Source organism: Periophthalmus magnuspinnatus, chromosome 19, assembly GCF_009829125.3.
Source record: "Periophthalmus magnuspinnatus isolate fPerMag1 chromosome 19, fPerMag1.2.pri, whole genome shotgun sequence".
Lineage (NCBI taxonomy): Eukaryota > Metazoa > Chordata > Actinopteri > Gobiiformes > Gobiidae > Periophthalmus > Periophthalmus magnuspinnatus.
In genome coordinates, this window is record NC_047144.1 from 9,808,915 (window position 1) to 9,832,208 (window position 23,294).

Here is a 23,294-nt window from a genome sequence, read left to right on the forward strand (position 1 = left end):
TGCATTTTATTATGCATTTTATTAGTTGTAAATGTATCTTTTAACTGTATTCAGGACTCCCTTGTAAATGAAACGCAATCTCAATGGGACTGCCTGATAAAATAAATGTTAAAACTATACATTTGGCCTGTCAGAGTAGCCTAATATTTACCAGTCTGTATTTACTGAGGGTCGTTTGTCAGTCCTCAAACAATGATTACTTAGGATGTGCTCTCAATACATCTGTTCTTAATGATCCATGTGGATTTTTCAGCCTGTGTGCGGAATATATTGACCCTTTATTCTGAAGTGCCCTGGCCGGAAGTGAGTGTTTCATAAAGTTCGTAGAATACTGTTGAGGTTGTAGAAGTTTTCTCAGCATTTACGGCGTGTTCTTCAGAAGAGTCGCGGGGCAGTTTATGCGGAAGGTGCAGAACATGGCTCCGATAAACGTAATGCAGGGGGTCTCTGCAAACGCAGGTAAAAGTTGCGTTTTTGAATGAAGTGTCTGCATCCACGTGTTCCGACGTAGACCGTTCGAGCAAATCAGGATGGTTATAGGATATGGAGAGCTGGCCTTAGACTGTGCCGGTTAGTCTGGACTCATCTGCGCCGGTCACCCCATAGACTCTATGTTTCTTCTAAGTTGGGGCGTCCGGAGATAAGTGCAGCGTCCACAGGATCGTCTAGAAGAGACTTAAGCCGTTTACGCATTTAAATATACATTTAAATGTACGCGTAAAAAACGCAATCATAACTGTTGGACTTGTGCAAGAAATACAAATGCTAAAGTATTAAAATGTTAATCATCTCGTCAGATGAAGCTATTGAAGCTACAAATGACAAGTGCAAATCTTTTCCTCCAGTTAGACTAAAGTAGACTATATTATACTAAAGTAGACTATATTATATTTAATATATTATTTTTTAATTAGAGAAAGAAATGCTGCCTGGAAAACCGCGCACACAACTAGGTCTGAGTTGGATTGGGCATGTTTTCGTTAGAAGAGAAATAAATGTATCAGCATTTAGAAAGGCAAAAACATCCTACTTCATGTCTGCATTGATAGAGAGCCACGGAAATCCAACTAAGTTCTGGAGGACAATCAGATCCCTCTCTGAACCTAACAATTATACTTTACCAACTGATATTTTATTAGATTCCGGTATTATAAATTCTAAAGGGGAAATATGTGATGCTTTCAATAGACATTTTATCTCTGCATGTGATATGTTGAACAATGATGGTCCTTCTGATCTTGATCTTGATTATGTTGAATCTGAACCTCGGACAGATAACTACATTTTTTCTTTAAGACCTTTCAGTTACATGGAGGTCTTAAATGCTCTCCGCTCCATAGACCCAAAGAAGTCCACGGGAGCTGACGATCTCGATCCAAAACTTCTTTTATTAGCTGCCCCATATTTAATTCAACCTCTTTTACACATTTTTAATTTGTCAATTCAAATGGCAATTATACCGGAATTATGGAAAACAGCACATGTTTTGCCTTTACATAAAGGTGGGACAACTAAAAATGTAAATAATTTCCAGCCAATATCTAAATTACCTTGTCTTGCAAAAGTTTTAGAAAAGTTAGTTTCAAATCAAGTTACAGGTTATTTAAATAATTTCTCCATTTTAAAGTCTTATCAATCGGGTTTCAGAAAAGGGCATAGTACTGTCACAGCAACCACAAAAGTTTTAAATGACATTTTCTCAGCCCTTGATGATAAACAAGATTGTGTAGCTCTGTTTATTGATTTAACTAAAGCGTTCGATTCAGTGGATCATGGAGTCCTCCTGAACCGTCTGAAGCAGATTGGATTTGACAATGCTACATGTAACTGGTTCCAAAATTATCTTTCAAACAGAACCCAGGCAGTAGTAGCCGATGGTTTTAAATCAGATTTTTTAACTTTAAGTAAAGGAGTACCCCAAGGCTCAATTTTGGGCCCCCTACTTTTTGCTATTTTTATTAATTCTATTGGTCACAATTTAAAAGAAAGCCACATACATTTATATGCAGATGATGCTGTTTTGTATGCAACTGCTCCTTCTGCTGATCAGGCACTTTTAAAACTGCAGCAAGATTTTAATGAAATCCAAAACTCCCTCATAAAGCTTAAGCTGTTTTTGAATGCAAGTAAAACTAAGTATATGATTTTTTCTAAAAAACATTTCAGTAGCATGCAAGCTACAAACCTTTACACACTAAATGGTACATCCATTGAAAGAGTCAAAACTTATAAATATCTTGGGTTTTGGCTTGATGAAGACTTGTCTTTTAAAAACCATATCTCAGAATTATGTAACAGATTAAAATCTAAATTATCATTTTATTACAGAAACAAATATTGTATCCCAATGAGTTACAGAAAAGAAATAGTGCAAGCAACCTTCCTGTCTGTACTGGATTATGGGGATGTGGTGTATATGCAGACTTCAGCCTCTGCTTTGAAACCACTGGATCCACTATTTCACTCCGCCCTTAGCTTTGTTACAGGTGATGGATTTGAAACTCATCACTGTACGCTCTATGAAAAAGTAGGTTGGCCATCACTGTCTGTTAGAAGAGAACAGCACTGCATTAAGTTTATCTATAAGGGATTACTTCAAAAACTGCCAGAATACCTCACCTGCTTGTTAATTATTGATACCGGAACATTTAACACCAGATCACATGACTGCATAAGGCTAAGGACGAGCCACACCAGAACTGAGATGGGAAAGAGGGCTTTTGGCTGTTTTGTGTCACAGAAATGGAATATGCTCCAAGGAAAAGCAAAACTGGACACGTTGGTGACACAATTGCAATTTAATGATCTGATAAACTTTTATACACACACCTGCACTTGTTATTGATGTTTTTTATGGACTTATTTGTTTTGATTGTTTTTTCGGTTTGTGTTGTATTTTAAACAGGGCACCCATGAAAAAAAGAGCCCAAGTGCTCTCATTGGGTCCCCCCTGTATAAATAAAGATACATAAATATAGTATATATTATACTTTAAAACATTGATACATAACAATTTCTGCCTATACTATACATCCATACACAATGTAACCTGAAGTTGGTTGTTGTTTTAAACAGCAGTGTCTCAGTGTCCTCTGGAGCATGAGCTGCGTGCTGTGCTGCAGCGGAAGATCCTGGTCCTGGACGGAGCGATGGGCACCATGATCCAGCAGCACAGGCTGGAGGAGGAGCACTTCAGAGGGGACGAGTTCAAAGACCACCCTGTCTCCCTGAGGGGGAACAACGACCTGCTCAGCATCACACAGCCACACATCATCTATCAAATACACAAGGTACAGCCCCTGTACCCCCCCAGCGCAGCCACACAAAATATTTTTATTTTACTTGACTTTATGCTCTCAGTCTACGTGTCATGGAAAGGTTTCAAGTCTAAATACTGGTAATTGTACATCCTTTTAAATAAAATATTGCACTACAATAATAATAATAATAACTAAAACTGCAAGCAGTGATAAAGGCCCTCGCCACTCCTTGCGACCGCGGGGTACATGCCACCGTGAAGAACCTGCGTTTCGTTCTCGCTTACATCGCCCCTCCCCCCAAAATCAGCGTCTCAGTAATACTACTCCATTCATTCCAATGGGAGTATTTATGACATTGTCACGCCTGCATGGTTGGAAATAGAGGTATGTCTTCATTGGCTTTTTTTGTTCAGTATGATGAGAGGAATATGTGTACCAAATTTCAATGGTCTATGACAAAGTAATTATTTTTCATCCCAGTTAACCAAAACCCATGTATTTCAATGAGAAATGTCAGACGTTGCCATGGCAACACCTTTGAAAATAGAGGTATATTCTCATTGGCTTTTTTGTTCAGTATGTCAATAGGGATGTCCATGCCAAATTTCAAATGTTTGTGACAAAGTCATTTTTTGCATACAATTAAAAGGTTCAAGGGGGCGCTGTGGAGCAATATAATGTCTGACCTGTGTAAATTGTATATCTATGCGTTCAGATCAACATTTTGAAAAAAAAAGTATATTCTTGCCGGGAAATAGGACACTAACTGTGTGAGTTACACGCAATTAAAAACTTTAAAAAATGGCTTTTTTCTTTGCAGGCTGGCCACACCCACATTTTATAGAACATTCCAAAAGAGTTGCTTATAATCCCACATGGGTCTAGTTTATTTTGACCAATTTTCATGTTTCTTGAATGAAAATCCGAGGCGTAAAAAATTCAAATGTGAGCCCACAATGGCCGACTTCCTGTAGGGTTTAGGGTAGGGTCATAATATAATTTTTTACTTCTCTTGACATGTCCTATGTTTGTACCAAATTTCATTTGTCTACGATGAAAAAGGTCTCTCATTGTCGCAATGTATTTCAAATTTTGAGGTGGCGCTATTGAGTCATTTTGAAACATTAATTTTTTTGAACATCAAAATAATACATTTTTCAACAACCTTGAATTTTGGGTCCAATAAAATTGACTTTTCGTTAATGTTCAGGGGGTCAAAAATGGCTTCAAAGCGCCTACCAAAATGATAAATAATAATAATGGAAACGCATTTTCCACCCATTATTTTTCTCCTAAACCATAACGGCTACAGTCATGTGACTTTCTCACATTGTGCCCCATCACAAATAAGGCCCCTGTGAATTTTTTCACAGGTCCATGACAAATCCATTGGCTTCTATGAATTTTTGAAAATTAAATTTGAAGAGGGCGCTAGAGAGCCATTTTGTGCTCACAAAATCAAAGTTTGAGGTGGCGCTACCGAGTTGTCTTTCGGCGAGGGACTCATTAAAACCGCGTCTGGAGCATGGAAAATGGCAAAAATCAAGTAGTAAACACGCCCCGACATGGCAGTGAGTGATGTCAAAAATTAGAACTCGACGAGCTCTAATTGGCTGTGTCCCAATTCGCCCACCTGGCCTTAGAATCGCCATTGGACGGTGTGAGGTGGAGGGCGGTTTGAAGGGCAGTGACGTAATTTCCGGCGCGACAAGGGCTGTCCCATTTCAACCCACCCTACTGAATGCGGCCGACAAACCTGCCCTTTGCACCGTTTCCATGGAGATCGGACGTAACCGAAGCCTGCATCCGTGCACACTTCACGCACTTCTATATCCCGTCATGCGCGCCTACGCAAAAAAGAGAAGAAAATGGAGTCCACTGCGCAATATACGTTCAAATGTTCGTACTGGTTTACCTCATCTACAACAGAGCAACATGAAACTGTTAAATCTGAATAAAGATCTGTACAGTGTGTTTGATGATTAAAAAGGAGTTACATGGAATAAATGAATGTGCAGTTATTGCTAGACAATAATAAAATTTTTTATTATTATTTTATTATTTTAATAATAATTAAAACTGCAAGCAGTGATAAAGGCCCTCGCCACCCCTTGCGACCACGGGGTACAGGCCACAGTGAAGATCCTGCCTTTCGTTCCCGCTTACATCACTCCTCCCCCCAAAATCAGCGACTGAGTAATACTACTCCATTCATTCCAATGGGACCATTTATGACATTGTCACGCCTGCATGGTTGGAAATAGAGGTATGTCTTCATTGGCTTTTTTGTTCCGTATGATGAGAGGAATATGTGTACCAAATTTCAATGGTCTATGACAAAGTAATTAATTTTCATCCCAGTTATCCAAAACCCATGTATTTCAATGAGAAATGTCAGACGTTGCCATGGCAACACCTTTGAAAATAGAGGTATGGTGTCATTGACTTTTTTGTTCAGTATAGCAATAGGGATGTCCATGCCAAATTTCAAATGTTTATGTCAAAGTAATTTTTTTGGTCCAATTCAAAAGTTCAAGGGGGCGCTGTGGAGCAATTTATTGTCTGACCTATGTAAATTGTATATCTATGTGTTCAGATCAACAGTTTGAATAAAAAAGTATATTCATGCCGGAACGTAGGACACTAACTGTTTGAGTTACATGCAATTTAAAACTGTACAAAATGGCTTTTTTCTTTGCAGGCTGGCCACACCCACATTTTATAACTTAGAAAATTCCAAAAGACTTGCTTATAATCCCACATGGGTCTAGTTCATTTTGACCAATTTTCATGTTTCTCGAATGAAAATTCGAGGCGTAAAAAATTCAAATGTGAGAGGTAAAATTTTGGAAAAATTGGGTTCCGCCCACAATGGCCGACTTCCTGTAGGGTTTAGGGTGGGGTCATAATATAATTTTTTTCTTGTCTTGACATGTTCTATGTTTGTACCAAATTTCATGTGTCTACGATGAAAAAGGTCTCTCATTGCCGTAATGTATTTCAATTTTTGAGGTGGCGCTATTGAGTCATTTTGATACGTAATTTTTTTTTAACATCAAAATACAACTTGTTTTGCCAATCTTGAATTTGAGGCCCTAGTTTGATGAGTGTAGAGCATCTGTTTAGTCTACAACAAAGTGCAGTACTCTGAACCCCATTCATTTCAATGACACATTTATTATGTTACCACGGTAACATAGTTAAAAATAGAGGTATGTTGTCATTGGCTTTTTTGTTCAGTTTGCCAAGCCAAATGTCCATGTCGAATTTCAAATGTTTACGTCCAAGTAATTTTTTTGGTCCAATTCAAAAGTTCAAGGGGGCGCTGTGGAGCAAAAAAAATTCTGACATATGCAAATTGTATATCATTTCGTGCAGATCAAGATTTTAATCAAAATGTATATTAATGCCGGGAAATAGGACACTGCATGTGTGAGTTATGCACACTTTAACACTTCAAAATATTGCTTTTTAATTTGAAGGCTGGCCACACCCACATTTTATGATCTAGAAAAATCCAAGAAAGTTTCCTATAATCCCACATGGGTCTAGTTCATTTTCACCAATTTGCAAGTTTTTTGAATGAAAATCCACGGCGCAAAAAATTCAAATGTGAGAGGTAAAATTTTGAAAAAATGGGGTTCCGCCCACAATGGCCGACTTCCTGTAGGGTTTAGGGTAGGGTCATAATATAATTTTTTACTTGTCTTGACATGTCCTATGTTTGTACCAAATTTCATTTGTCTACGATGAAAAAGGTCTCTCATTGCCGTAATGTATTTCAAATTTTGAGGTGGCGCTATTGAGTCATTTTGAAACATTAATTTTTTTGAATATCAAAATAATAAATTTTTCACCAACCTTGAATTTTGGGTCCAATAAAATTGACTTTTCGTTAACGTTCAGGGGGTCAAAAGTGGATTCAAAGTCGCGACCAAAATAAGAATAATAATGGAAACGCATTTTCCACCCATTATTTTTCTCCTAAACCATAACAGCTACAGTCATGTGACTTTCTCACATTGTGCCCCATCACAAATAAGGCCCCTGTGAATTTTTTCACACGTCCACGTCAAAGCGTTTGTCTTCTACGAATTTTTGAAAATGAAATTTAAAGAGGGCGCTAGAGAGCCATTTTGTGAGAGAGTGCCTTGATTTGCATATCATTGCGTTCAGCTCACAAATGTGCATAAACGCTGTATTAGCGTTTTCCCAACAAAAAATGTGTGAAAGAGAAATATTTTATTGAAATATTCCAAAATTTGCGATTTTGTTGAAAATTCACCCTGACCACACCCAAAGTCATAATCAAAATGTAATTGTTAATCTTTAATCACACATGGGTTTAGAGGGATTTGGCCAAATTTGAAGTGTTTGTGATGAAAACTGGGCGAGAAAATGTCCTGAATGCGAGGGTGTGCACTTTTGTCGTTCCTGGGTTTGATCCAATATGGCCGACGTCCTGTACATTTTAGGGCGGGGCCATAATATCATTTTTGTCATGTCCCGACATGTTCTATTTTTTGATGTGAGTTTCGGATTTTTATGTCGACTTTTTTCCGAGTCGGGCTCCCATTGGCCCCATGAAAATCAAAGTTTGAGGTGGCGCTACCGAGTCGTCTTTCGTTATTTTTTCTCGGGGTCTTTTGTGACAATTAGAGCTCGTCGAGTTCTAATTTTTGACACCACTCACTGCCATGTCGGGGCGTGTTTACTACGTGATTTTTGCCATTTTCCACGCTCCGGACTCGGTTTTAATGAGTCCCTCGCCGGGACGGAGTCCCAGGCTCGGGCCTAATAATATTTGTTAAAACTTCAGCATTAATCAGTATACAAATGCATACAAAATTTGAAAGAAAACTTCAAAACTGAGATCCAGCTACAACCATTCATATTAAGGAACCTTTCAAAAGGTTCCTTAATGTGAATGGTTCAGGAACATCACATCACTAAAAAGAGGCCTGTCTGGGTTCTTTGTGATGGAACCAAAGAGTTGAGGGTCCAGTCCTGACTGTTTGTTTTTACTGTACCTAGTTTGAGCCCCAGGGTGGATTTGGTGTGAGGCCAGACTGTGCTGTGTGGTGAAGTAATGGCATTTGTTCTTTTGACAGGAGTACCTCGAGGCTGGAGCCGATATCATTGAGACCAACACATTCAGCAGCACATCTGTGGCACAGGCCGACTACCGACTGGAACACCTGGTATGCTGTCTGTACAGTGTCTTACACACATGCATTCAAATATGACGAATTATTAATTTAATGTCAGGTTAAAACAATGTGCTATGAACTGAAGTGTTTTGCCATCTCTGACATGACTCTACTAAATGAGAAAGATGTTTTCTATATATCTTGCTATTTTGGCAATATTTTAACCTATAAATGAGCTGACTTACATTGTAAGATATGTATTTTTTTACATTATTGTTTAAACTCATTTTCTGGCTGATAATTGAAATTTTTAACAGCTTTGAAGTGCATTCATTTTCATTATTGCCTTAGCTGATATTGAAGTAATGATCTTTTTTTGTCATGTAGTCTTCATGGTATTATGCCTCAACAGTGTGTTTTTTGAGACCCGTTGTCTGTGTGTGTCTGTGCTGCAGATTGAGTGACAGTTTCTCTCTGTTGTGTGTTCAGGCTTATCGACTGAACAAGGCGTCTGCTGAACTGGCGAGGAAGGCTGTAGATGATGTCTTCAGACAAAGTGGTAACAGACAGTTTTGTCGTGTGTTTTTCTAACATTACTGTATTCTGCTTTTGAACTGTTTTCTGCTGGTTATATCAGGCTGTAAGCGGTATGTGGCTGGAGCATTGGGTCCCACCAACAAAACTCTGTCTGTCTCTCCATCAGTGGAAAAACCAGACTTCAGGAATATCAGTAAGAATCACAGAATTATCAACATAATAGTTTATATTTGTGATAAGAGAGGAGCATCTTGGACCTGTGTGACATTATGTGTGTTATGTATTATGTACAGCATTTGATGAGCTGGTGGAGGCCTACTCTGAGCAGGTCCGAGGGCTGTTGGATGGAGGAGTGGACATTCTGTTGGTGGAAACAATCTTTGACACTGCCAATGCTAAGGTAATTCAGTTAACTTGCTTACCTATTTCATACATGCATAATGTCATACTTTTATTTTCAGTTAAAATTGTTGTCTGTGTTTGTCCCAGGCTGCCTTATTTGCCATTGACCTACTGTTTGAGGAGAAGTATGAGAGGAGGCCTATTTTTGTAAGTGTCTTCTATGAGATGTGGTTTCTGCACAGATGTTTGTTACTATTGTCTGTGGTGGATCTCAGATTTCAGGGACTATTGTGGACCGGAGTGGCAGGACACTGTCAGGTCAGACCAGTGAGGCCTTTGTGGTCAGTGTGGCACACTCCAGACCTGTTTGGTGAGTTGGATTCCACATGTACCTCCTTGTGTACCTGCCTTTCCCGCTCACTGTTCTACTTCTGTGTCTAGTTTGGGTCTGAACTGTGCCTTGGGAGCGACAGAGATGAGACCATTCATTGAGGCCATTGGCAAGAGCACATCTGCATTTGTGCTGTGCTATCCTAATGCAGGTTACTTTAAAGATGCATTCATTCATAAATCAGATGTACACACATGGACAATTGTTGGTATCCATTGGTTAATAAAAGAAAAACTCACAATGGTCACAGAAATAACTTGAATCTGACAAAAGTAATAATAAATACAAATTTTATGAAATTTAACCAATGAAAGTCAGACATTGCTTTTCAATCATGCTTCAATAGAATTATTTAAAAAAATTAATGAAACAGACCTGGACAAAAATGATGGTACCCTTAACTTAATATTTTGTTGCACAACCTTTTGAGGCAATCACTGCAATCAAATGACTCCTGTAACTGTCAATGAGACTTATGCACCTCTCAGCAGGTATTTTGTCCCACTTCTCATGAGCAAACTGCTCCAGTTGTCTCAGGTTTGAAGGGTGCCTTTTCCAGACGGCATGTTTCAGCTCCTTCCAAAGATGCTCAATCAGATTTAGGTCAGGGCTCATAGAAGGTCACTTTAGAGTGTCCAATGTTTTCCTCTTAGCCATTCTTGGGTGTTTTTAGCTGTGTGTTTAAGGTCATTGTCCTGTTGTAAGACCCATGACCTGCGAATGAGACCAAGCTTTGTAACACTGGCCAGCACTGATGTTCCTTAAACTTGAAGTTCACCTTTAATCTCTTTAGACGTTTTTCTGGGCTCTTTTGTTACCAGTTGTATTATCCGTCTCTTTGATTTGCCATCAATTTTCATCCAACGGCCACGTCCAGGGAGGTTGGCTACAATCAGATGGATGTTAAATTTCTGAATAACATGTGTAACTGCAGTCACAGGAACATCAAGCTGCTTGGAGATGGTCTTATAGCCGTTACCTTTAACTTGTCTATTTTTTTTTTTTTCTAATCTCCTGAGACAACTCTTTCCTTTGCTTCCTCTGTGCTGTTTGGTGACACGATGTGTACCACATGCAACATGGACCAGTGACGACCTGTAGCCCTGTATATAGGCCCACTAACTGATTACAAGATTGTAGACACCTGTGATGCTAATTAGTGGGGACACCTTGGATTAACATGTCCCTTTGGTCACATTATTTTCAGTTTTTTTTCTAGGGGTACAATCACTTTTGTCCAGGCCAATTTCATGAGTTTATTTTTTAAGTATTTCTGTTGAATCATGGTTGAAAAGCAATGTCTGACTTTCGTTGGTCAAATTTCATAGAATTTTTATTATTATTATTATTATTAGCCCTCGCCATTCACAAAGTGATGGCGAGGGGTATTGTTCTTCCATGGTTTCTTTTTCTTATTATTATTTTTCCTCCTCTTTGATCCCATTTTTCACCCCCTGAACATGAACAAAAAGTCCCACATATACATATAGGATCGACCGGCTCGGCGAAAAATTTCATAAAATTGGCATCACAACAATGTCCAATGGACACAGGCTCGACAGCGCCGCCTAGAAAATTCAAAATTTTCAAATGAATTGGGAGCTGACATGCATTTTTTGCCCTAGCTTGACGAAATTCACACCAGTGATAGAGCTCATGGAGACAAGCAAAAAAGCCAATCATAGTGCTGCCCTAGGACTGACCGGAAGTCGGCCATTTTGAATCAAAAATTCGCCAATTTTTTCACTGCGTGTTTTCAAAATGCATCTCCTCCCAGGTTTTTGGTCCAAATGAGCTCAGATTTCACATGCTACATCTAGACACATGGGGTTTCATAAAACATCCGTTTTTTCCACGAATTCTACACGGTTCGCCCGTACGCCGCCGCCAAAATACGCCTTCGTTTCCTGTTTTTTTGATGTCCTCTCACGACCACAGGCATTGCCCTACAGAGCTCACATTCACATCACATATGCGAGATTGGGGCATGAATGGAATGCAATATTAACTGTAATCAAAATGAACACTATAGCGCCCCCTACCATAGGGGTGAAATGCAAACATTATCAGATTCTTACGAAATTCGGGGAATAAATTGGGGGCATGACGTGGACCAAAAAAATATATTATGGGCATAGGTTTTTTTGCTCCCTTGGCCACCAGGGGCGCAAAGACTCCAAAAAAATGATTGAAAAATGTCTGACACACACATACATTGGTCTACACAGCTCAAATTCACATCACACATGTGACATCAGGGCATTAATAGAATGCACTATTAATTGTAATCAAAATGAACACTTTAGCGCCCCCTACCATAGGGGTGAAACACAAACATTATCAAATTCCTACGAAATTCGGAAAATAAATTGAGGGCATGACGTGGACAAAAAAATAATATCACGGGTATAGGTCATTTTTCACACTTGGCCACCAGGGGCGCACAAACAAAAAAAAAGTCATTAAAAAATGTCTGACACACATGTATATTGGTCTAGACAGCTCAAATTCACATCACACATGTGACATCAGGGCACTGATAGATTGCACTATTAATTGTTATCTAAATGAACATTATAGCGCCCCCTACAGTATTGGTAAAATACACAACTTTGTCTGATTGGTAAGAAACTTGGGGAGATAATTGTGCACCTCAAAAGAGGCAAAAAAGTCCATTACACCATACCTGTATTGTACACGAGGTTGCCAGTTCAATGCCGTGGACCTCCATCCATAATGTGTTTGTCACACATATTTATATAGAAACTGTGTGAAGGGGGGTGGATTGCGGCCATGGGGTGGCCGGGCGGGGAAAATGGTGCGTGGGGGTGGTGGCCATACCCGGGCGGTCGCGTGGGGGGGCGGTTGCGCGGGTGGCGAGGGCTATCATCGCCGCTCGCGGCTTTAATTATTATTATTATTACTTTTGTCAGATTCAAGTTATTTCTGTGACCATTGTGAGTTTTTCTTTCATTAACCGAAGGGTACCAACAATTTTGTCCATGTGTGTATCAGGTGTAGGAGGTGTATAAAGTTCGTTTGACCACTTTGTTATTGTTAGGTCTGCCCAACACATTTGGGGGCTATGATGAGACCCCTGAGGTCACTGCTTCCAGTCTAAAGGTAATGTGGTCAAACTATCCAAATGTGTCTTCTGTGCTGTTTAAACTCACATACTGCCTGTGGTCCCTGCTGCAGGAGTTTGCTGTTGATGGACTGGTGAATGTTGTGGGCGGCTGCTGTGGAACCACTCCAAATCACATCAGGTTACACATTAGAGAAGCTCCTACTGCAATATCAGGTGCAGCCTCTAGCAGAGTATGTCTAATAGTCACCTTCTGTCATGTAGGGCCATCAGTGAGGCAGTACGACACGTTGTGCCCAGGGCTCCTCCTTCTCAGCTCTACCAGGAGTACCTCCAGCTTTCAGGTACCCTCTACTTCAGACTTCCCCTGAGACTCATCTATTATAAAAAACATTTTCTTTCTCAGTATACTATATTCTTTCTTGTTTCTTTTTTAATGTAACCAAGCCACATCTACATAGCTGATCAGCACATTGACTTTCACTCATGTATGACCAAAGGTTTTGACAGTAATCCTTAAAACCAGTTGTTCGCCATATGCCCTCAGGCTAGGTGACTTACAACTTTTTTCCAGTTATCCACATGCCACACCCCATGTTTTATTTTTCAGGTTTAGAGTCATTCAGGATAGGCCTGCACACCAACTTCGTGAACATAGGTGAACGCTGCAATGTAGCTGGATCACGCAAGTTTGCCAAGCTGATTATGGCGGGACATTATGAGGTGAGACACACATTTCTGATGTTTTTACCAGTTCCAGTTTTGAATCTTTCTAAACTGCCTGCCCCCTCATGTTCAGGAGGCTCTGAGCATTGCTAAAGCACAAGTGGAGATGGGGGCTCAGGTCCTGGATATAAATATGGATGAAGGCATGCTAGAGGGCCCTGTTGCGATGGCTCGATTCTGCAACTTTATTGCTTCTGAGCCAGATATTGCAAGGGTAAGAGATGTAGATTTTGAGGACACATAAGCTGTAGCTGTTGTATAAATGACAAGGATATAAAGTAATAAGCATTCAGTATTCCTATACCTATAGCCTTAATATTCTCCTCTTCCAGGTTCCCCTGTGCATAGATTCATCCAATTTTGCTGTGATTGAGGCTGGGCTCAAGTGTTGTCAGGGGAAGTGCATTGTGAACAGCATCAGTCTGAAAGAAGGGGAGCAGGACTTCCTCCAGAGAGCTGCCACAGTGAAGCGCTATGGGGCTGCAGTGGTGGTCATGGCCTTTGACGAGGAAGGACAGGTCTGCTCCACTCACTCATCCTTCCTGTTTAAGTGTGATAAAAATCTTCTTAGGCTAATCTGCTGTGTTTCCACAGGCCACAGACACTGAGCGAAAAGTGGAGATCTGCTCTCGTGCGTACTGGTTGTTGGTCAACAGAGTGGGATATGACCCCAATGACATCATTTTTGACCCAAACATTCTGACCATTGGCACAGGGATGGAGGAACACAACCACTACGCTGTCAATTTCATAAGGGCAACTCAGCTGATCAAGGTGAATTTGCTTTTAACGGTCAACATTGCCACAGCCTTTGTTTACTCATGGTAAAAGCCAAAGCTAAATCTGTCAACTGGACAAAAAGTGATAGGAGAGAAGATGTTTTGCTGCTCATTAAAGCTGCTTCTTCAGTTCTGGTCAGATTACTTCTGATAGATATAAGGCGAGGAGGAGCTAACTACACTGAAACTGTAAACAGCTGTTTACAGTTTCTGTAAATAGGTAGGTCTGTTGAGCTACACTATGTGTGCACTGTGCCTGAGACCTACTTGGCATAATCATTCAGCTCTTAATGGGTCCTCTGGCTAGCCCTGTTATCTTTGCTTCCTTTGTTTGCTTTGGCTCTGACGATAGAGTTATATATGGGGGAAAGGTGATGTCTAAGGCCCCCATTCCTGTTCAAGGACAGACAATCTTTCCGAACAAAAATTGCTTTTTTAACTCCCCTCTTAAACCATGTCTTTTTTCTGGCTAAGATCTGTACCTCACTATCTTCAAAGGAGTGGTTAGTGGCTTTGAGATGGAGATGCCCTGCGGACTGGGGTCCAGAGGAGCTCTCACAACAGTGTTGGTACATTCTCTTATGGAGTGGCTGTTTATTTTCTCCAATGTAACACTCACGGCACTCTTTACTACACTGAATGGAGTAGACTACATTACTTTTACTATTTATGACTCTGGGTTTGGTCCTTTGGGTGAACCAGTTTCTTTCTTAAAGTGTTTGTAGGTTTGAACTAGATTGGAATTTCAAAATGTCAGAAAATTCTCTGAAGTTTTCCAGACACACCAGCTGTGTATGGAATAGTTACACCTTTCCTTCTAGGTTCAGATTCCCTAGTGTCCTGTTTTTTTTAGCTCTCTTAGATCTATTGAAGGCCCATTTTGGATATCCACAAGCCAAGAGGGCTTTCTCCACATCTTGTTCCTCCTTCACTTTCCCTTTGTGTTTGTGGGCACCACTTGAGCTCTGTGTTGTAGAGTATGTATAATCCTGAGTTTGTGCTGCAGTGGATCAATCAATCAAACAGCAGGTGTTGTTCAGTGTGTGTGGGTTTCCTGAAGACTTCTACCTGGAGTCCCCGGTCCTCTCCTATAGTTACTGCACAATCTAAGAAGGCCAGTTTGTTCCACAGCATTAATATGTGCAGTAAAGGGTTCCAGATCTTGAATTTTGATTTTAGTTCAGTTGTCATCCACGTATCGATACCAATGTGTGGGTGGAGTGCCTGGAAATGAGGCTAATGCATCCTGTTTAAATTGTTCCATATCTAAGTTAGCCATAATAGGAGACACCGGTACGCCCATGGCACAGCCGTGGATTTGCCAGTAAGTTATAACTTGTATATGGAACTTATAACTTCGATATAAGGCAGTGTCCACCAGCAATCTGACCAGAACTGAAGAAGGGGCTTGGATGAGCAGTTAAACATCTTCACTCCTACAGCTTTTTGTCCAGTTGACCGATTTAACTGGCTGTAATCCCTCAGTCGTCCAGGTCTGATCTATGGTAAAAGCCAGCCATCTTTATTAGATTTGTAAACATGAGTTTCTTTTCTTTCTTTCTTTCTTTTTTTCTTTTTTTTTTTGTAGGAGTCATTACCAAGAGCCAGAGTCAGTGGAGGACTGTCCAACCTGTCCTTTTCCTTTCGTGGGATGGAGGCCATTAGAGAAGCCATGCATGGGGCCTTCCTCTACCATGCTATCAAGGTACATACGATTGGGTGTAACCCATGTACAATTGCAATTTGCGTGAAAGTCTAAAAGCTTGGCATGGACATGGAATAGGCTATTTTCCTTCTTTTGTTAAGGTATATTTGTTTTTAACTTGAGTACCTATTCAAAGAAACACTATGTAACTTTTATGGTAGAGGGTCTTGAATCTTTTTCCTCTCGATAGAGATGTTATTGCGTTGCCAGAATTGGTATTAAACTTGCCTATCTGCATGGAGACAAGAAGTTGACACCACTGGGCCAAGTTCCAGGTCAGATCTGAGGAGAGGCAATCCCGCTAACTTCACAAATGCATGTTTTTCAGGGAAATTTTGAGGAATAACTATACCAGTAACTGAATTAATGCAAGGTAGATGGCTTTAATGCCATACTGTGGAACAGTCCAGGCAAAGCAATACAATTTTTATGGAGGCAGACATATCAGAACAGTTGCATTGTGCATCTTCTTAAACCGAATGTGTGATTAGAGCACCGTCCTGGTTCTAAATAATAACTCCCTCTGCAGCATGGACTGGACATGGGCATAGTGAATGCTGGGAACCTGCCAGTGTATGACAACATCGACAAAGAACTGTTAGAACTCTGTGAGAACCTTATCTGGAACAAAGATCCTGAGGCCACAGAGAAACTGCTGACCTACGCACAGGTACCAGGAACTGACTGAATCTATAGAGCTCTGTCCATCAATCTCTAACCATGAAGTCTTCAACAGAATAATGTGAAAGGAGCAAAGAAGAGTGTTCAGAGCGAAGAGTGGAGAGAGGGGACTGTGGAGGAGAGGCTGGAATACGCACTCATAAAAGTACTTGGATATGTTTTGAAACTTGTAAAATGGCTGAATTTTTTTTAGGTTGATATACAGTAGTCTTTTACCATCAGTTTGAGACAAATTTATCTCAAACTGACTATGAAGACTGAAGCTTTGAAAGAGTAAAGCAAATAATGTTAAGATGAGAACTATGTGTGCCCAGGGAGTGGAGAAATATGTTGTGGAGGATGTGGAGGAGTGCCGGTCTCTGGAATACTACACGCGGCCCCTCTACATCATTGAGGGCCCCCTAATGAATGGCATGAAAGTGGTGGGGGACCTTTTTGGAGCAGGCAAGATGTTTCTGCCTCAGGTAGGTACTGTCCTCAAGTGTAAGAGTGGACACAATCAGGAAACAGTTTATAGACTTTGATATGATCATTTAGGTCATTAAATCTGCTCGTGTGATGAAGAAGGCTGTGGGATATCTAATTCCGTTCATGGAGAAGGAGAGAGAGGAGATGAAGTCTTCAGGTGCAGCTACAGAAACTGTGAGTCTGGGTGTTTTTAATTAACATGATTAGACTGTTGCAGCAAACCTAATGGATCAATATCCCTGTAAGACATTGCATCTAGTATTGTACTAATTCTATTTTTTTTCTTTTTGGGTGTATGATTGAAAGCTGTTTATAGGACATGGATAAAAAGTTTTCTTTAAAATGCTCAAAACTGATTTGGGAATGTGTTTATGCAGGATCCATATCGGGGAACTATAGTCCTGGCCACAGTAAAAGGAGATGTCCATGATATTGGCAAAAATATTGTTGGTGTTGTCCTTGGCTGTAATAACTTCAGGTACTGCATGTCTGTGTCAGCTTGTCCTGTCCCAGTGTTACTGAATACATATGTGCATTTTGTGTTGTGTTTCAGAGTGGTGGACCTGGGTGTGATGGTTCCGTGTGATCAGATCCTTCGAGAGGCCGTGGCTCACTGTGCAGGTAATAGAGGCTTCATACTAAAACCAACAGGGTGGTATGTGTAGAATGACTACTCCTTGGTGTCATACTTTATGGGTTTGGTATTGTGCAGATATCATTGGGCTGTCAGGGCTCATCACTCCATCGCTGGACGAGATGATCCATGTAGCCAAAGAGATGGAGCGACTGGGAATGAATACTCCTCTGCTGATAGGAGGAGCCACCACGTCTAAGTAAAGTCCAGTGTTATTACCATCACTCTTTCTCTACCTCTTGTCCCAGAGCACATGAGTGAATTCATGTTTCAATTTTTTATTCCTGTAGTGTGTAACAACTGCAATTCTGCCTGCACAGTCTTAATTAAAGAGGGGGTTTTACTTCTATGGAGTATTAACATATTTAGATCACCATGTTACCTTTTATTGTTTTGTACACTTATTATTTTTTCACATACCCGGTGAGGGTATCAAGTGTTTCTCCTCCGACGCACCTGTTGCCCAGTCAGGTGGGCAGAGTCTACACAGAAACCTTTTATTGTTTTGCTATATTTGTTTACTGTGTAGACTCTGCACACCTGACTGGGCACAGGTGCTTCAGAGGAGAAGCAGTTAGTCAGAGGGAGTTGGTCAGAGGGACTGAAACAACGTTTCAGAGGGACCGAAATGTTGTGAGAATAAAAGTGAATCAAGAGTGAGACAGTGCGCTCTGAGTCTCCTTTTTTTCCCCGAGTTAAGTCACCCCCCTTTCAGAGCACTATCTCAACACAAACCGTGTGCATGCCACTAGTGAAACTACTGCACATCATATCAGGTTGGTCAAGTTGCTTTATGCAGCTTTGTATCATGTTTTTGTATATTTATGGAGAATTCTCATGTGGGAGCATAGGCTTGAGCATTGGATAGAATCTTACAGCTGACCATAAGGTATGACAATGTCTGCATGACATCTAAAACCTCTTCAGGTATGTTTTTGATGGTAACATGGTAAAAAGCTCAAAAATTGATTTTTGCATGAATGTGCAGATTTTGTGATTGTTTAAAAAAGAGATCTTGTATTTGCCCAGTCCCCTTATATTAACTAAACACTATATGCCTGTATTTAATTTAGATAAGTCTGCACAGTATTGTTGTAGTATTTATGTAAAGCTGTATTGTTCTGTAGGACCCATACAGCCGTGAAGATTGCCCCTCGCTACAGCTGTCCTGTGGTTCATGTTTTGGATGCTTCCCGTGCAGTACTGGTGGTAAGAACGCCTTCTATACAGATGTCTGTTTTAAACTTCACACAGTGTGGTCCCTGGACTGATGGATGGAATGTGTTTAGTGCTCACAGCTCTTGGATGAATCTCAGAAGGATGAGTATTTTGATGAGCTTAAAGAGGAGTATGAGGACATCAGACAAGATCACTATGACTCTTTAAAGGTACTGTTGTAAAGTAAAAATGATATGACCCATATATAACAATTGATTTGAAACAAGATTTAGACATTTTCTTGGAATATAGTTAGGAAAAATTATTTTCTTGTGACTTACAAATTGTGGAAAAAAAGAAGAAGAAGAAAAATATATATAATATATACCTGTACCTTTTTTTTTTTTGAGCAATACAAATATATTCTATAAGTAGCTCTTGAAGGCAAAATAAGTTGGCTGAGTACTGCCTGCATCTAATTATAAAGCATATTGTCAAAGACGCAGGCACGGTCAGCATTATTAGTTATTGTTTGCTTTACCGTGATGGCAAAACTCTGCTCTGGTCTCTGAAAGTTGCAAAGAGTGCTTATAAACTCATCATGGTGAATAATTGGGATGCTCTGAATCCATAAGGTAACAAAGGTGAACTTTTGGACCACTGCAAATCGTTGAAAATACACATTTTTAAGCAAAAATCTACAGATGGTATGCATTAAGGGAACTGTACCTATGTCAACAACATTGATATAAAATATCTATTGAGTATATATGTAATTTATCTTGTTTATTAATTTATCTTTAGCTTGCATTTTAATCCAACATACTATACTTTGTTGTGTTAGGATCGTCAGTATCTGTCTCTGACTAAAGCCAGAGAAAAGGGTCTCCACATCGACTGGCAGTCCACATCAAAACCAGGTGACTCACACAAGTTCTGTTTTTGGTCACAGAAGCATGCTCCTTTCAACTCTTTGAGCCATAAATGTTTTCTGATGGGTGTGTGGTTGTGTATGTGTACAGTGCAGCCCCAATTTCTTGGCACTCGTGTCTTTGAAGATTACGACCTCAAAAGTCTCCTGGACTACATTGATTGGAAACCCTTCTTTGACGTTTGGCAGCTCAGAGGAAAGTATCCCAACAGAGGTTACCCCAAGATCTTCAACGACAAGACTGTTGGTTAGTACCAGGGCAGTAGCCCTTTAGTCGTTTACTTTAGTAATGGTTTCATTTAAATAGAGCCTGCATATCAGGTGGCCATGTACGATGACCTTGAGAAATGCCCTCTATAAATGATGCTTTGTTCTTTGCAGGCTCAGAGGCTCGGCGCCTTTTCAGTGATGCCCAGAAGATGCTTCAGCAGATGATTGACAGATCCACTCTGAAGGGACGGGGTTTGGTAGGATTCTGGCGGGCTCAGAGTCAAGGAGATGACATCTCCTTGTACAGTGAAAACGTCCAGGTTTCTGGAGACACTGAGCCAATAGCTGTGTTCCATGGTCTGCGGCAGCAGGTACCTCTCCATCTGCACCTCCGTTCAGCACATAAAAGGGCTACTCCTCTCACTGAGTATGTGCTGTGTGACAGGTGGAGAAGGAACCCTCCAGCCCAGAGCCATTTCTCTGCCTGTCTGACTTCATTGCCCCCATGGACTCAGGTGTGAAGGACTACCTGGGGCTGTTTGCTGTGGCAGTGTTTGGGGCAGAGGAGCTGAGCCAACAGTTCCAAGACAAAGGCGATGACTACAGCAGTATCATGGTCAAGGCACTGGCAGATCGACTGGCTGAGGTAAGCGACTTCATTAATGTACATGAGGACAATAGGAAAAAGCCTCTAATATGGATTATGATGTTTATGGGTACTACATTTCTGTGTCCAGGCCTTTGCGGAGCAGCTCCATGCCCATGTCAGGAAGGAGCTGTGGGGCTACAGCACAGAGGAATCTCTTCAAACCTCAGAGATGCTCAAGATTCAGTACCAGGGCATCAGACCAGCTGCTGGCTATCCCAGCCAACCAGACCACACAGAGAAAACAACCATGTGGAGCCTGGCCAACATCCAACAAAACACTGGTAACTCATTTACAACAGCTTATTACTGCAGTGAGACACAGGGGTAGAGAGCATTATGTCTGATTAGAGCTGAAATGGTTTTGGAGACGCTGTCACTTTCTTAAAATTAAGCCGGAAGGAATTTGTATTCTTTAATCAGCATTACCATTTGTGTTCCAGTATAGGCAATGATGCTTTCCTTGGCTTAACCCTCTTCATAATTTACACACACATAATTATCCAATTACCCAATAAGCCAAGTTGTAACTCCAATAAAATGCTTTTTTTCAGCTGCAAACCGGTTCTGCAGGGTGGGTTCAATGTGGCTAAAAGTTTTTTTGTGTTACACTGAAACTATATGAAATATAGTCAGTGGTTTAAAAAGGTCTTCTGATCAAAAACCTAATTTATTTTGAATCTAGAGGCTGCCAAAATATGATATACATGGCTAAAATAGTTTTTTTCCTTTTAGTATGAGTTTAGATCTAAATCGACATTAGAAAATACATCCGTATAATGTTGTGTGCTTCTGTTTTGTACAGGCATCAGTCTGACAGAGTCTTTGGCAATGACACCTGCAGCGTCTGTGTCAGGACTGTACCTGTCCCACCCCCAAGCCTCATACTTCGCTGTGGGAAAGATCACAAAGGAGCAGGTATCGGGACATGCTCAATTCATCCTCTGATCAAATGCATTGTGGGATCTTGTGTGGGCAAAGCTTTGTGTCAGGTCTCAAGGAAGATCACAGCAGTTGTAACAGAATCTGAGTGAGGTGCAGTCAACTTGTATTTGAAATGTCCTGCATTACTTAATTTAAAGGTCAAATATTAGGCTATTTTCTGATTTATGTTTCTAATGTTGTTTCCTCATCAAAAACATACCTGGAGTTTTGTTTTGTTTTATTCACACATTTAACACACAAACTGACATTTCAGGGAAGAACTATGCCTAAATATGCAAACACTTGGTGACATGGGGTAATGCAGGAAGTGCTGCACTCTATACACCTCCATACACTAGAATCATTTGAATAATTTCAGCCCTGGAATTGTCAATCTCTACTGAACTAAAGATAAAAGGTAGCTGCTAACTTAAAAACTACCTCTTCATGACATCATAAGGTGGATAGGAGCATTATATATGATGATAAAGAGTTACTTGTAGCTTAAAGCTCACAAGAATCAATTTTGGAAACAATATAAGACCTTTAAACATCAACAAACTAACTCACACAACAAAAAATGGAAGATATGTAGATACTTGTACAGACTTATGGGTTTCAGATAAGAACATTCAAACAAACTTTATAAAGCACTTTCATACAAAAAAAATGTAACCCAAAGTGCTTTACATTTCAGTTAAACTGAACATCCGCCTTGTCCCAACAACTGTCTTCACAACATTGTAAATGTCTGTTTACAGCAAAAGGGGACACAACATTAATTGTATTTGTTTTCTAGCAAGTTCAAAGTCACTAATAATTTACATCCGGTTTCAACATTTGTGTAATTTCCACATGTACATACCACATGATCAATATACAGTATGTTTTTGTTTTATTTTATCAGTGTTTAATCCATAGAGTAAAAAGTTTATTTCAAGACTAAAGTTAAAATTAACTAATTATTGTTCCAGGATTGAATGTTTCTTATCATTCTCAGGTGGAGGACTACGCCCAGCGGAAGAGCATGGATGTGTGTGAGGTGGAGAAGTGGCTTGCTCCCATTCTGGCCTATGATCCAGAACTTTGACCCTGGCCCTAAGTCACACACAGGTGCTACACTGGACTCAGGTGTGTCCCAGCTTCCACTGGGATGGACTATATTCACTGCGATGGACCTTTTATAATGCTTTTATTTTATCAGACTGATATAAATAAACCACAAACACTATTTTTGTTCAGTGGAGTTGGTTTCAAACAAACCAGAATCATTTCATGTAATATGAAAAGAACGGTGACCTAATTATGCTGCTATTTTAGCTTTCTATTGTGCATGTTTAGTAAACTTTAGTAAAACTAAGGTTTTTGTGTGAAATAATGTTGATCTAAACTTGATCTTAAAATAAAAAAATAATAATTTGCCTCCATTTGCTTCATTATTTAATGTAAGTTGGAAAGATAGAAGATATATATAAGATTGACAATAATTTGCTAAAATTCATTTCTTGGCATAGATGGGGATGATGTATAGTTGCTTCACTTCTGCTTGTGGATTTGGATAAAAACTCAAATATTCTATGGCTCTGGAGTGAGCAACTGAACACATATTTCAGACTTTCTCTTTTGTGATTCTTGTAAAGCCTTAAATTGATCAATGGCAAGACGTA

The 23,294-nt window shown here is 40.1% G+C and overlaps 1 protein-coding gene across 2 annotated transcripts; it reads left to right on the forward strand.

Moving 5' to 3' along the window:
• Window positions 1-297: 297 nt before the first annotated feature.
• mtr (5-methyltetrahydrofolate-homocysteine methyltransferase) lies at window positions 298-23,052 on the forward strand. 2 transcript variants are annotated; one of them, XM_055229792.1, is made up of 33 exons: window positions 298-459; window positions 3,076-3,290; window positions 8,372-8,461; window positions 8,900-8,969; window positions 9,048-9,140; window positions 9,241-9,347; window positions 9,437-9,496; window positions 9,565-9,659; window positions 9,731-9,831; window positions 12,742-12,803; window positions 12,879-12,946; window positions 13,030-13,109; window positions 13,376-13,488; window positions 13,565-13,705; window positions 13,824-14,009; window positions 14,086-14,265; window positions 15,859-15,975; window positions 16,505-16,645; window positions 16,712-16,801; window positions 16,971-17,120; window positions 17,194-17,298; window positions 17,502-17,602; window positions 17,678-17,745; window positions 17,837-17,957; window positions 18,886-18,967; window positions 19,048-19,146; window positions 19,761-19,836; window positions 19,939-20,094; window positions 20,229-20,428; window positions 20,503-20,703; window positions 20,795-20,987; window positions 21,509-21,621; window positions 22,628-23,052. In XM_055229792.1, exons 1-33 carry the CDS (start codon window positions 399-401, stop codon window positions 22,715-22,717), a joined length of 3,825 nt encoding a protein of 1,274 aa, XP_055085767.1. In that variant the 5' UTR covers window positions 298-398; the 3' UTR covers window positions 22,718-23,052. The 2 variants fall into 2 exon arrangements, with proteins under 2 accessions (XP_055085767.1, XP_033840079.1); XM_033984188.2 differs by having other exon boundaries at window positions 331-459; window positions 3,079-3,290; window positions 22,628-22,969.
• Window positions 23,053-23,294: the final 242 nt, after the last annotated feature.

Excerpts from the sequence above, each read along its gene's own strand:
- mtr (XM_055229792.1), top strand. The coding sequence starts at position 399 with ATGCGGAAGGTGCAGAACATGGCTCCGATAAACGTAATGCAGGGGGTC. Across the intron at positions 17,746-17,836 it reads GGCCGTGGCTCACTGTGCAG|ATATCATTGGGCTGTCAGGG; the intron begins GTAATAGAGGCT and ends GGTATTGTGCAG. Across the intron at positions 18,968-19,047 it reads CTTCCCGTGCAGTACTGGTG|TGCTCACAGCTCTTGGATGA; the intron begins GTAAGAACGCCT and ends GAATGTGTTTAG.